General features: G+C 42.6%; 1 protein-coding gene across 1 annotated transcript in view; it reads left to right on the forward strand.

Moving 5' to 3' along the window:
- Nucleotides 1–15,828, forward strand: part of DGKB (diacylglycerol kinase beta) — a 519,697-nt gene that overhangs the window by 201,702 nt on the left and 302,167 nt on the right. The window contains 4 exon segments of the mRNA XM_038392537.2: nucleotides 2,162–2,215; nucleotides 2,218–2,257; nucleotides 2,332–2,389; nucleotides 2,392–2,451. Of these exon segments, the coding sequence (XP_038248465.1) occupies nucleotides 2,162–2,215; nucleotides 2,218–2,257; nucleotides 2,332–2,389; nucleotides 2,392–2,451 (212 nt within the window).

Genomic DNA, 15,828 nt, shown 5'->3' on the forward strand with positions numbered 1-15,828 from the left:
TGATTCCCAATGGGTCAGATGGAAGCTCCAGTATCTGATAGAGTGGAAGGAGTTCCAGGTCAGAGGAGCAATCCTCAGAGCCAGAAAAAATGTTTCACACTCCCAATCGCTTCTGAGAGTTTCACCAAAGATATTCTGACAAGCCAGGGCCGGGATCAGCTGGGGGAGGTAATGTCAGGAACTCAGCTTGCTCCGGATGCAGTCTCCTGGCAACACAATGAGCATGACTAAGCCCAATAAGCTCTCACTAAGTGACTGTGCTCCCTGGTTGGACAAAAGAGCCAGCACATCATTTAAGCCTTGTAGCAACAGCAGCCAGCTTATGCCCAAATAAATCTGTTAGTCTTTAAGGCGCCACTGGACTCCTCGTTATTTTTGTGGATACAGACTAACACGGCTACCCCTGATACAGTAGCACATCAGCTGCTCAATATGTTCTACACCTGCAGTTGTCACATCTGCTTCCTGTAACTGGCTTTGTGCCAACCCATGCCTGTTTGCGCCTCAGCCCTAGCCTCTATCTTCCTCTGAACCCCCTGGCTCTTGGCTCCAATCACTGGGTTGTCTCCTGACCACAATTCCGTTTCTGTTCTGAGTCTTGTCTCCTGACCGTGACTCCAGTTCCACCTTCCAACGCTCTTCTGACGACTAGGCCTGGCTCCTGTTCTGACCACCAAGTCGGACCACCTACATCCCAGCATATGACAGGTATATTCTGTTCTGTTGTAGATATCAGTAGTATGAAAATAGGACGTTCCCTGTCTATAAAATAAAACTTCCTTGGAAAAGAAGAGTGCTCCTGTTCTTAAATTTCCTCATTTGCAATTACCATGACCTTCTCTTTTTGCTACCATATCGTTCTTTTTTTCTTACTTGCTATGTTGCTTGATACTAAATTGGTCATTTTTCAGTAGTGATCATCATTCTGTAGGGAACTTATGGGGTCCTTTCAGTTTCTACAAGTGTGCAAGTAGGAAGGGGCCTGAGTTTTCTTACTAAACCACTCCTACATTTCCATATCTTCCTGAAACCCTCCTCCATTCCTTCCACCTAATAAATGATTCCCCTCCCACATATTTTTGAAGCATTGCTATAGATTGCACTTTTTTGTGTGTGTTTAAAATTGTGTAGGGAGGAAAAAAACAGCTAGAGAACTGCAGGGGTTCCCACCATCCCTCCATGGCACAATCAACAATGTTACTCCCTGCAGTTTGTCTGATTAATGGCTGCACCTCCCACTGGGTCTGTGTAATAGGTGCAAGCAAGGTGTTTAGAAGTCCTTTGTGCTTAATTGCTGTCAAGGCCAAAACATGAGACTTGTCTAATTCAGGGCAGACATTCATCTTTAGGTTTAAATAGTTGAATCTATTGAATGCTGTCATTATAAGCACTAGCATTATTTCCTCATCAACGCACAGTGATGCACTAATGTTAACTATTCAAGTATCACAGAAATATGAGCATAGAGTTTTATAATTGAAGTCAGGAGAGCTTTGCATCATAAACTGGCCATTTTATATTCCCCATTATAGTTAGTGTGATCTTTATAGACAAGGTTTGTCAATAAAGACAAGTATGCTAAAACTGATGGTAGTGGATTTAGAAAAGGAAGCTTCTCTGTATAGGAGTAGCATTATGGCAAGCAAGAGATGAACTTTGGATGATTACATGTAATGCATGACAACAATAGCTCTCTGGAAATGAACTAATCAACCCATTTAAGATTTATAAATCAATAGAGAGAATAACATAAACTCATTGGCTTTTATTTTCATGCTTACCAGCTGCTCTCTTGCCTATAGTTGTAAAATATCGATTTCTTCCTACTAGCAAATGACACCAAACCATTTGGCAGTCATCAATTGTCTTTAATATTACTTGTCGTTTGAGAATATTGTGAAAAATTTTAGTGAGGACTATTTAATTAAGCATTTCTGCTGTGCCATGATAGAGCATTCTTGGATTTTTCACTTGCATAATATTTCCTGTACTAATTGGCCTTTTGTATTGCATGGAAAAAAACAGCCTACTTTGAGTTTTTATTGACTGATTGGATGATTAAATAGTAGTAGATATGAAACCTAGCTCTACTAATGTCATTTTTTCATAGAAATGTAGTCAGAAACAGCATAACTCAGTCTTAACATGCTTCTCTTTTCAGTTTGCAAGTACACAGTCCATGAACGCTGCGTCTCAAGAGCCCCTGCCTCTTGTATCAAACATATGTGAAATCCAAAAAGAACACTGATGTAAGCCTGTGGTAGCGTTTACTTTTGGTATGTAGCTGTTAAAGCTGGCAATCCTACCTACGACTGCACTTTTCTTTCATAGGTAATGCCACCACTACTGGGTAGACGGAAAATGTCCGACAAAATGTGATAAGGTGTCACAAAAATTATAAAATGTTACCAAGGCCTGACTGGACTTCATTGTGTTTGGTGTCAGATCACAGTGAGTACCTACAGTGAAACATTAGCACTGATAAGGTAGGTTGAAAACATTGCAGCTTCCTTTACAGACACCTAATGTAAAAGGTCTGTTTCAATTTTACCATCAATTATGGTCAGCGTGCACTTGAGATTGACACGTTCAGAATACTTATGAGCGTCTTAGGTGTATAGCCTAAACACACTGAAAGATATCTCCTCTGTGTCAATATGTGAATCCGTTAAACTTAATGAGAGCTGTACACATATTTTCTGAAGAAGCATAGAATCATATAGTGCTTCCGTATGTATTTATAGAAGATCATAAGTGTTTTTCATTGTGGATAGAAGTAAAAGGGAATGGTCTCTGTTAAGTTAGGGCAAAATAACACCCTATGTTGCACTGTGGAATAGAGGTATTAATTGCATCTTGGCCCCTGAATAAACAGCAGAGCAGAATGTTTTCATAGCACATGAGATTAGTAAAAATAGAGGGCCAGGAAATCCATGCACCAAATCCAGTCTTCCTCAGCTAAGGTGTATTCAGCAGCAACTGTATGAACATTCACGGAACACTGACTTTGTTGGTGGGATCTTTAAGACAGAAGAAACAACATCCAGCATCTCTACTCCCAGTCACTGTGCTTCCAGGATTTGAATCTAAATGTGGAAAAAGTCAGTACTGTATTTATTTTTTTAATCTGAAAGATTAAACATTTGTTCAGTCTTCTAAAGAATATCGTGGACAATCACTTGTGAATGTGTGGGTAATTTAAGGTTTCAGAGTAGCAGCCGTGTTAATCTGTATTCGCAAAAAGAAGAGGAGTACTTGTGGCACCTTAGAGACTAACAAATTTATTAGAGCATAAGCTTTCGTGAGCTACAGCTCACTTCTCGGATGCATCCTATGAAGTGAGCTGTAGCTCACGAAAGCTTATGCTCTAATAAATTTGTTAGTCTCTAAGGTGCCACAAGTACTCCTTTTCTTTTTGGGTAATTTAAGATTCATTTTTTTAACATAGGACTAGTACAAACTTTGAATCATCATAGAAGAAAATGGGTCCAACTTATTTTCTATTATATATGTTAGGACTACAGATCTAGCAATATTTCAGGAGGAAAAATATATAGCCCAGATTGCCGTCATGATTTCGGTAGTTTGGTTTGATGAGTAAAACACCTAAGCCAAATTTTTCAACGTAGGTAATAACTAAAGTCAGGCATTTAGATGTCTAAATAAGAGTGGTATGATATTTTCAGAAGTGATGAACATCTAAAACTCCCACTGAAGTGAAAGCAAGCTGCAAATGCCCTGCACCTCTGAAAATCATACTCTTATTAATTAGGTACTTAAATATAGACTTGGGGCCAGATTTAAAAGGTATTTAGGCACTTAGGAGGATTTTCAAAGCTCCTAAGTGCCTTGGTCCTATTGCAGTTAAGAGCTTAGGTGCTTTTGAAAATCCCTCAGGCGCCTAGATGCATTTTTAGGTGCCTAAATGCATTTTAAAATCTGACCTTTGGATCCTTAAATTTAGACCTCCAAATTTGAAAATATTGTGAATATTTATTATTTCATAATATTATTTCATAATATTATTATGAAAATATCTGGAGTTTCCAGATCTGTCAACCATGATTCTCTCTATCTGCCAATATTTTAAGAATTTATATGTGTTTTTTTGAAAATAATGTGCTCTGTTTTCAAACTCAGTGTACTCGTCCTTTCAATTTGCTTCTAGGATTTCAGGTGTAAATTAGAGATGGTCCATTAGTAAACACCTCCTAGTTTTATCAGCCTTTAAAATATTTCTGCTTCATTTTTATACCACTTCTCATGTAATATTCATTTCCCTTGTAATTCCAGTTCAGAGCCCTTTTTAACCCTTTCTCCTTCCAAAACTATCATGTAGGTATAAAAACTTGCTGAAATGCCTTAAAGCTACTAATTTAAAACCAAAGCAAAACCCAGATATTGTAACAAACACACAAATGACTTTTGAATGGTCATATTGAAGATATTAAAACTATCACCACTCTTTGCAATCCTATCTTTTCACCTGCTTACATACAGTATACCTTCTGCTTGTTGCTGATATATTTAGTTGCAGTGTGAGCAGTTGTCAGATTCAGAATTGCTTTGTAAAACCTACCTTGCATCTATTTAAAATGTGTGCCTTTTTTATAAATAAAGAGAAACACACACAGAGAAAAAGAATTTGGCAATGTGTAATAATGCTCTTAACAAGCACTGCATTTTAACAAGCCAATGCTGCTGTATGTTTGTATTGCAACTCAGTTAGCTACACTGAATCTTTCTCTCTTTTGGCCCAATTCTCAGCAAGCAATAGGTTTAAAAAGTGACTTGAATCACCTCTCTTGCTTTTATAGCAAAACATCCATGGAGAGGTAGGAGTTCCTATCCCTGTTCCAGAAGCTGAGTGATTAACTCACTGTATTTGTTTTTTCTTGACCTTTTAAAAGTGATGGGCCATGGTCCCCTGACCCCCTCCCTCCCCCCCGCCCCATTCCGACATCCTTGGCCTGGGAGGAAGAATATGGTTGTCTGTCTCTACATGGATCTCCAGATTTCGCTACAGCTTCTGGGGATTCTCTGCAGTTAAAGGTCCACATCCCCTCCAAGTGGCAGCAAACTCTTTCCCTAGAGAGGTTGCTGGCTCAGAAATTTTATGCCATTCACCTTGGAGTTTTCTAAGCAAGTTTTCCCCTCTTGGAGTTTCTCTACAGGATGGAGATATAATATGTCATTTACTGTTTTGTAATATTGATTGTAATAGGGCTTTTTTTCCCTTTTCTTTTTATTTTTGGCAGTAGCAAGAGTAAAGATGTGTAGATTAATTCTTAGAAGATAAGAACCATTTTAGACATCAGCTCTACCTCCAGACCAAATCTCAAACTTTTCAATATGAGTTTGACTAATAAGACTTCCTTCCCTGGGCTACTGGTTTGCTCTTTGTGACTCTCTTCCTAATTCCCTATCCAGCTGTGACCTGCCTTACAGCTGGTCTTCTTTCAAGGCTCTTCACAGACGTCCAGACTTTCCTTCCTCTTCCCTAAAGGAAGTCATCCTACTTCAAGCTACTCACAAATTCTTGGCTTTCACTACAGTTCTTCATTTCCACATCTCCTAGGCATCCTTGTGAGATAAGTAATGTAAACTAGTTAGCTTTGTGGACATGAGGCTATTGCAGGGGGAAGGATACAAAAATGTTTATAAAACAATTATTTTTAATATGAGGTGCTTAGTTTATTACTATGTCACTGTTGTTTTCATTAGCTATAGCATACACATCTTCAGCTATTCCTTTTGTTCCTATACCTCACTTCTGTTGTCAAAGATCAGCAGAGACTAATAAGATTAAGCTATTTTTTTATTGATATGTTTGCATGCAGTGAGTAGCAGAGCTGCTAATTATCACCAAGTGTGCGAAGATACTTTTATTTGATGTTACATGGCCTAGTGTGCATTAATTATGGTACAAGTAGCCTTACCACTGAGGCAGGGAATAGCATGACAAATGCTTTAGATTACAGGGCTACCAAAATACCCTCAGGGTAAATAAGGCTTTAATACTCAGAGTAAATCCAAACTCATTAACTTTTATTTTCTGTTGCTAAGTAACTGCCTGAAAAGGTAACTTTGCAGTATAAATGAATACGGACAAGACTAATATTGGGTGTCGTTCACTTCAAAATTCAGACTATTATGTCTACATTATACTATGCTAGATAACTTTTATCAAAAGTGTGTTACTGGTAAAGTGTATATATCACCTACTGAATTGATTATATTGTAAGTTTGATACAGTTAATGCCAACATGAATAAATCATCTAAAGAAAAATGTATCTGTCGCTCACTGGAAAAATATGATTTATAGGAGCAACTGTTGAACTACATATTTTTACATCACCTTCTGAATGAATATCACCTATTGAGCTAGATGCTAGAGCTACCTATTAAACCACTTAATAAATAAATTGCATATATTTCCTAAAGTTTTAGATGCTTAGGACAGCAGGGTACCCCCTATCAATTAAAATATACATAGCTGCTAGTAAAACGCATCAATTGGAATCATGCTCTTATGTGACATGCACATGCTATCTGACTGACTTAATATGCAGTATATTAAATCAATGTAGAGATCATAAACTGCACCAAATTCCACACTATAAAGTGGTATTTTATTGTGATCGCTGATATTGTAAACCATGAAAATGAAACTTGAGTGGATTGCATCTGTCTCTATAAACCAGAGATAACATTATAGCTTTGTATTGTATTTGGGTGCATATATTTAAAACATGCTGTTGAGGGAAATTTGAATTAAATTCAAATTTGAATTAAATTCTAGGGCACCAACAAGAAACCCAGACTTCTATCTAATTCAAACTATTTTTTCCAACAGTTTATATCACTAATTTTATTTCTTAATATTTTATGTTGGCTTGAACTTCTACAATCCCTCCCTTTCTTCTTTGAATATAGCAGTAACTCAGTGCTTTTTAGTAAATGATCTTTGGAATATTCTCTCATTGTCCTGAGAGTTGAACTATTCTCATTGCTCTCAAAAGAATCTCCATGTTAGGAAAAAATGGAGAAGTAAAATCCTAATGGAGTTTTGCCATTCACTTCAATGGATCCAGGATTTCACTCATGCCCTTTAGAGCTTTTTGATGTTCCCTTAGTTATATATTACATTCTCATTCTTGGTATCCTCTTAGTATTGATGGCATTATTAATCGAATGAAGGGTAGTGGTATTCAGAAATGCTCGAAGTATTCACCCAGAAATGGGGATCCTTTGTGCAGGCACTGTACAACCATAGTAAGAAACAGTCCCTGCCTGATGAACTTATAGATCAAGGAGATATCTTTCATAATAAGGATTGTGACCACTGATAATGCTACAGTGATGTGCTGCCTTCCTCATCTTGCAGCACTGCTACTACTCTGCAGTCTGGCTCAACTGCTCCACTTCTACCATAGAGGGATTTTGAAAACGATGGCTCCTCTTCGCTATAATATAATCAATTCCAGGCCAGGAGGGACCACTGTGATCAGCTAGTCTGACATGGAATGTCCCCAAAATAATTCCTTTTGAATTTGAGCATAAATTAAAAAAGAAAATCCAATCTTGATTTTAAATTGCCGGTGATGGAGAATCTACCATGACCTTGGTAAATTGTTCCAGTGGTTAATTACCTTTTACCAATATCAGCTCAGTGGTTTTGGGAAATTGAAACCTTGATGACTGATTTCCATTATAGAACTCACTGTAAGAACAACTTGTTTCTGTATTATTACCTTGCATTTTGTCTAAAGTTGTCTTTTATTTTCAGCTGTCAGGTCATTAACCTGCCTGTACCTTTCCCGAAGCATTCACCACATGTGGAGGGAAGTTAGATATCATGCTTTAGACATTGAGGGCCTTTAGTTATTATCTGAGTACCAAACTAATCTGCACATTTCCTGAGCATTTTGAGGCACATGGGAATAAATCCAGGGTTTAGTTCATAATAGTACAAAAACTGGCCAGATGAATTAAGCTATGCATACATGATTGCTATGACCTGGGAAGTGTTCAGCCACCAGGCAGTATCAGTGACACTCATGCCCCCTTGCATGTCTGCCCTCATCTCACCTGCATTCTCATGCATCCTGCTGAGCTGTGGAATGCAGCTGGCATTTGCATGTAATTGCTCCTCCCAACCCCCCAGGCGCCTCTGTGCCACCTTAGCTAGGTGTTTCTGCCCTTTCCCTAGCTCCTCCTGCTGCTGGATCCCAGCCAGGAGGAGGCAGTGGCAGAGGTGGCAACGCAAAGAGGAGGAGGTGTCCACTGGTGGCAGTATGTGCCACCCTCTGTTAACAAGCTCTCCCCCATCACTCAGCCCTGAGCAGTACTTCTCAATCCACCCTTTCCACACCCCATTACCCAGCCAACCAGCAGCCATCCCATGCACTCATCCACCAACGATTCAGCTATCCCAGGAACATGCAGCACCCATCCATTTGCTCCAGGATCCACCACAGGTATCCCCAGTACCAGTGTATCCAGCTGCCCTGGCACTCATCCCAGCCACACCGACTACCCATCCAGTAGTGGCTGCTGCAATGTCACTCAAGGAGGGGAACTGGAGAAGCAGATAAGTAGAGATTCAATTGAAGGAGCACAAAAGAGAAGAAGGGAATTGGAATGAGAGAAATAGGGGGATTAAAATTGGGAGAGGAAAATAGAAGTGAATAAGAGGGGCGGGGGAGGAGGATTGAAGGAAGGGACGCTGAAATGGGAGAAGCTAAACCACAATTCGTTCCTGTGACAGAAGTCATTCAGAGGTCTCAAAAACTTGTTAGATATATTGAGGCATATTCAGTTAGATCTAAAGCAATTTTTCCAGACTACTTTTGCAATTGCTGGCACATCTGACCCATTCTGACACCAGCATTGCCCCTCTGCCATGTGGTGGAAGATGTCTTGGGCCTTGCAGGTTAACTTCCCAGGGCAGGTGGTCAGTGAAGCAGAATCTGGTATATTCTAAGAGATGATTACCCCTGTAACAACATGTTCCCAAGGATAATAGACTTTACAGATGGACATACTTAGGTACAGAAGCATTTTAGGTTACTTTTAGAAGATTTTTATGGCTCTTGCTGAGCCCAGTATAGTTAGATCACATTAAATCAAGTATGAAGGAATCCTAGTGTTCAAAAATCGTGAGTTAGGCCTTCCAAAAATCATGAGATTAGCTAAAAATTCCTAAGGACTTGTCTATACATACAGCGCTGCAGTGGCACAGCTGCTCCGTGCTGCAGCAGCGCTCAGTGAGGATGCTCCCTACACCGATGGAGAGCTTCTTGTGTCAGTGTAGGTACTCTATCTCTCTGAGAGGTGGAGGAAGTCCTCCCATTGAGATAGTGCTGTCTACAATGGGGGTTAGGTTGATATAACTGCGTCACTCAGGGGTGTGGATTTTCCACACGGCTGAGTGATGTAGTTATACCAACATAAGTCTGTACCATACACAAAGCATAAGGTGTGTGATTTTTTTTTTAATAAAAATTATCAATTTAGATTCTTTGTACTTGTCTTCTGGTTTCTGAGCCTTTAGGTCACACTTTCTCTATGTTTTCAACATTTTTTCCCCCCACCAGGAGGGCTAGAAACTTACTGATCCACCCAGGATACTACATCATCTATCCATGATCTTCTTTTTCTGCCTTGTATTCATATGGAAGGGAAAATTGATAGCAGTTCCCATAAACATGCATTGCCTGCTGAACCTCTTAAAATGTGCCCATAAAGCAAATCTTATTTTCTTAAGATCTCTGACTAGCCTATGCTAATCATCTCCAATTCTTTGTTGTGATAACATGGTCTCTCCATTATATTTTTTGAATTCTTTCATAACTCCCTAATTCAAAGGATTGTAGTTTATTGATTGATTGATTGTTTATTGATTGTTTTAATGTCCATGTTTCACAGCCGTAATTTAATACACAGCAATGTAAATTTTTTAAAAGTCAGAATTAGTCTTTAGATTTATGTCCCTTCTCATCAGCTGTTTGTTCTTCTGGAATGTCTCTTTCACTCTTGCAGTTCTGGTTCTGATTTGAGCAGCCGATCTTCCATCTTCTGTAATGATACTTTCTAAGTAGCAATCATTTCTCACTTGCTATATGGCTGTATCATTCACTGGAATCTTGCATGTTTTCCCAGGATCCTTGTATGCTATTACTTTTTTTTTGTCTTGTCCATATTCAACTCTAGAGCATTTCTTTGCCTATTCATATATAATCTCCACTAACTTCATCAGACCTTCTTCTGAATCAGCCAGTAGTACTGTCACTTGCATTGAGAATTGTAATTCACATCATTTTCCATTCATCTTTATACCTTCTTGTTTCTTCGATTGATTTAATCAAACATTCACTATAGATGTTGAATAAAGATGACAGTATACAACCACATCTCACTCCTCTCTTGATCTCTACTAGATTTTAATTTTCATTGCCTATTCTATTGCCTTCTGATTCCAATATAATTGTTTTATTACTTGGAGTTCATACTCACACATCTTAGTATGTTGAACATAGTGGTAGATGGTAGATTCCATCAGTGCTTTTTGGAAGTCAATAAAACAAAAGTGTTCTGTCTTCCCCATTTCAGTTGATCTTTCTGATACGAGCTTCAGTTCATAATGGTGTTCATCATATCCTTTCCATGTTTGAAGCCACATTGTTGTTCTCTAATTTCCTTATGAATCGTCTTCACATTTGGTCTAGAACAACTTGCAAAAGTATGTTAAGGTATTTTGTGACTGTACACCAGGGGAGGGCAAACTACGGCCCCCAGTTCGGCCCATTAGGGCTTTCAGTCTGGCCTGCGGGATTGCCAGCCACGTGGCACAGCAGGACTAAGGCTCCCTGGCCCAGCACCGCTCCCGGAAGCGGCCGGCACCACATCCCTGCGGCCCCTGGGGCGGTGGCAAGGGGCAGAAGGCTCTGTGTACTTCCCTCGCCTGCGGGCGTTGCCCCCCGCAGCTCCCATTGGCTGTGAACAGGGGACCCGGTACCTGCAGGTGATTGCAGCATGCGGTGGACTCCCCCCTCAGGAGCCACTGCCAGACATGCTGGCCACATTTGGTAGTGGTGCAGGGCCAGGGCAGGCAGGGAGCCTGCCTTAGCCCCACTGCATGCTGCTGCCATCCCAGAGCCGCTCAAAATAAGTGGCACCAGGATGGAGCCCGCACCCTGAACCCTTTCTGCCCCCTGCCTTGAGCCCCCTAACTCCCTGCCTTGAGCCCTCCTGCACTCCAACGCCCTGCCTGAGCCCCCTGCTGCACCCCTTACACTTCCTGCACCCCAACCCCTTGCCCTGAGCCCCTTCCTGCACACCACACCTCCTGCCACACCCCAACCTCCTGCCCCAGTCCTACATTCATGGCCCTGCATACAATTTTCCCCACCCAGGTGTGGCGCTCAGGCCAAAAAGCTTGTCCACCCCTGCTGTACGCAGTTACATATGCATTGTTTGCCATATCCCCTACCCCCATTGTTCAGTCTGAAGCACTGAAAGAGTGCACTCAGCACAAAAGCTAGCATGCACGAGGGGGTGGGTATGTACATGCCTCTGCCATGGCATGGCCCATGTGGATTGTGCAGTGTGGATGGGGGCAAGAGGTGTGTAACAGGTCCTGGGAACCAATCGTCCTCCAGGGCCACTACCACAATGCATTGATCTCTTGGCTGCCTGACTCTTACCAAAGATATAACTGTCCCTGCCCTACTTATGCTGAACATTTCAGATCAGTTTTCCCGTGAACTCTATTGATTTGCAGAGTTGATCATGGCTCACGTTCCAAGCGCTGCCACCTTGTCTCTGGAGCGCACCTGGGTGCTGATCAATGTGTGGTCAGAGTACACTGTCCTCCACAACTTTGCCCAGAATGGCAGGAACGTACACCTGTACTGGGAGATTTTAAAGAAGCTTGAGGAGGCCGCATTCACCAGACTCCATCCCAGTGCCAGGAGTATATGAATCCCCTGAGGCTCCCTGTACCGGAGAGTGAAGGACTCCAAGAATCGTTTGGGAAGGGATCTAGCACATGTCCATGCTATGATGGAAAGGATACGTGCTTTCCAGGGCTCCGCGTACAGTACCTGAATTGGCTCACGATCCCCTTCCTTAACCCAGCTGGCCTCACTGTATGACAGGATGTCATGAGGGGAAGGGCAAGGAGGCAGCAGGGACCTCAGAGGAATTCCAAGGGGAAAACCCTGGCAGACCCGGAGGAAGAGGAGCATGTGTTTCTGAACCTCTACCTAGCGGACCCAGTTGAAGAAGCTCCACTGAGGAGCCTGAGGAGGACCCCAAGCCACTGCAAGAACCAGAACTCAAGGCTGGTAAGTTATAATACATTCCCACATGCCCCAAAAATATCCCCGCTTGCTCTGATAATACATACTTGAAGGTGCCCCTACAAGATCCTTGCTCTACCCCGACATGGTCCCCAAGCAGATATGATTATAAATCAATGATTGTATTGAAATCCCATGATCCACTGTAAAGCTGGAAGCTATAACAGTGGTGCGCAAACTTTTCCAGTCATGGCCTCCTTACCATCTGTCTGTGCCCGTCCCACTCCACTTCTGTACAGCCAAGACTTCCTCAGCAATGGGGATGGGGAAGGAGCTGAGGCTAGAGATGGAGCTGGTCTGGGGGCAGAGGGGGAATGAGGGCAGAGCCAGGCTGGAGGCGGAACGGGATGGAGTGGAGCTGGGATTGGGGGCACAGTGGGATTAGGGCAGAGTGGGCCTGGGGGAAGATCTGGACTGGAGGTGGAGCTGGGCCTGGAGGCAGAGCAAGACTGGGAGCTGAATGGGGTTTGGGGAGGAGCAAGACTGGGCAGAGTTTGTTTGGGGATGGAAAGAGGCTGGAAGCATGGTGATCCTCCCTGCCCCCTGTGCGGGCTGGTCTGGGAGCTGGCCTGAGCCCTGCCACGTGCCGCCCCAAACGTTCCTCCATGCCCCCCTAGGGGGCATGCCCAACAATTTGGGGACCACTGATATAACAGATGACTAATGAGCAGTTATTGTGCCCCTGTATCTGTGTGTTTCTCAGCCATCACTCTGGCTGCCATAGTCCCTGGGCTGTGAAGATTTGGAGGAAGAGGGAGGGTGGGAGTCAATAGGTCCTGAAAGGGACCAGTGGGGAAAGAACATTTTTGTGACAGTGATGGTTGTGCAAAGACCCACCACCACTACCCCTTTCCCTCTAGCTACTCTGTTTTCCCTTCCCCTTATGAATGGGAGCCAGGGAGAAGGAATTGGGGGTGCTCGGTTGCTTCTGTGCAGACTGGCCTAGGGCCAGGAAAGGAAAAGGAACTGTTGGTTGTCCGAGCAATGTCATAGCGGTCAATCTCCCTGTGCCCATTTCCTAGTGTCTATTCTCTCCCCTCACGGAGCCATTCGGCAGAAGCTGGGAGAAGCAGGATTTGGTGAAGCAGCATCCACTCCAGAGGTTGCAGACACACAATGCCATATCCCTTAGCAGTGGGAGAGGTGACTGGTTTTTGGCATTAATCCAAAAGTTCAGGGAAGAAAATGTTTGTGCTCTCTGTTTCCCTGTCCCTTTCTATGCTGTTCGCTGGATGCAGGGGCCAGACTTTCTAGCGAGGCGGGGGTGGGGAGCTATGGGAAGGGGGGAACATTTTCTGTGGTTCTCTGTTTGTCCATGGGAACTCAGCCTGCTAGCTTAGAATACAGTCAGTTTCCTCTCAAATTGCCTCCCAGTCCTGTAAGTGTATTTCTGCAAATATTCGGTGTAGCAGAAATTCAAACTAGTTCTTCAGCTTTAACCGCAGGTAAAATGTGCTTGGTCCAGCTTCATAGTTCATGAAAGCAATGTGTAGAAACATCTCTCTCGGTGTCTTCCACAGGACTGTAAAGCCACTTCTATTTTCCATTTTGACACCTTGAACACTGCTATGTTCTACAAATGATAGCCAGCCTTTAAGAATAATAGGTAGCTAGTAATGTAATCCCTGAAGAGAATCAAACCCCACCCCCAACCGGCCCCTTGAGGCACTGTAAACGGTGCCAACATTTTACTAACAGTACTGCAGGTTTATTACCATTTTTACCCTCATCTCTTTCCTTGTGAGCTGCAAATATAGAATGAAGGAATGAGGGTGAAAAAGAATAATTCCTGATATGCTCAAAAGTATCAATACTATGATCTTCGGTAGCACAGTTACATTATGCGGAACCATTTCTTAGGTTCCTTCAAAGAAGAATGTAATATCATGCTAGTCTTGTCTTTGACTTGCCCAGACATTCCGATGACAGGGAAACTATTCTGCTGGTTGGGCAGGAGCAGTACCACAGAGATAGCAGACACAGATGGAGAGGAACATTGGAGGAGCTGCTCCTTGGTATTGACAGAGTCAGGAGCAGTTCAAGTTCCATACAGCAAGGGAGGATCAGACTCTTAGGCAGGAGGAGGCACTGATAAACCAGTTCTTGGAGTGGGAGTCTGTCCAGAGGAAACAGGGCCCCACCCTCATGTAGTCACTGGTACAACTGGTGGCAGAACACTTTCAGGGCCTGCCCGCTGCTGTGTCTACTGCGTCTCTTCGGGAAGAGCAACACCTTCTCCTCCATCTCCTCCCAATACTCTTCCTCCTCCAGCTGCCACCAAGGCTGCTGCTGAGGCAATGAATCCCACCTCCCTCCCCACCAGGGAGGAGCATGCTGGACACTTGGCACATCCTCTGCCAGCACCTGAAGCCCCTCACAGAGGAACCACTCAGAGCAGGCAGGTGGGGAAAAATGAGCCAGAACCACTCCCTGTAGCCCAGCTGTGTTCCGCTCCCAAATCCCATGCAGGAGACATCCCTGTTTGACCCTCGCACAATATTCCACAGCTGTCCCCACCTCCCCTTGTCAGGGAGAGGAGGAGGAGAAAGGTAAGGAGATGTCTACAGACAGTAATGTTTGCCCATTTCTTAGGGAATTTGACTGGGTGTTTTGTTCATTTGTTCCTGTTACAAATCGTTTTAGCTCTGTGTTCAATGTATGTAAATAAAAGTTATTGTTCACTTCACTGCTGTGGGCGCCTTGCTTTCCGAGTATGATGAACATGATATTTCCCACACATTTGGGATGGCTCAGTGCTGGATTCACAGCACATGACTGATTTCTGTAGGTGTGTGGGGTGCCAGAGAAATGCAATGAATTCTGATCCATCCATATCCTTTCCTCCCTAACCCCTTCCATGAATTTCCTACTATTTAAAAAAAAAAAAAAAATCATGACAATGAACTAAGCTATGAAATATCTGTTACTGTCCAAAGCACCAGAATGAAAAACAGAAATTAACTGTAATGTCTTTATGGCTTTGTTAATGACTTAATTAACAATACAGACAAAAGAAACAAAAGGAAATTAACAGTGAAGATATCTGACACAGAAGGGTGCTTTTTATAACCGCTCCCCTTTCACCCCCACCAAGCAGTCATCACTTGCATCCATGGGAGTACTCATGCATAGTACCTGATCAGTGCTGTGAGCAATGGTGTCAGAAAATATGAAAAACATGAATATGTAAAACCCCTTCCAAAATCTTGCAGAAGTGTTTTAAATTACTTTAATGGTAGGTAAATGTTTCCCATAAAGCACCCTGAAATACATATTACAAAAACATGATGTCACTAAAGTGTATATACACTCTCTACAGCACAAAACCGTGGCCCAAGATGTTAATTTTGAGGGCCCTCACGCAATTTTCTGCTTTCAGGTAATACATTAATGTTGGTTGCAGCAGGAGTTTGTGGCAGTGTTCCATTGAGCTTTTCCAGTAGCACTATAACTACACAGCTT

Source organism: Dermochelys coriacea, chromosome 2 (assembly GCF_009764565.3).
Source record: "Dermochelys coriacea isolate rDerCor1 chromosome 2, rDerCor1.pri.v4, whole genome shotgun sequence".
NCBI lineage: Eukaryota > Metazoa > Chordata > Testudines > Dermochelyidae > Dermochelys > Dermochelys coriacea.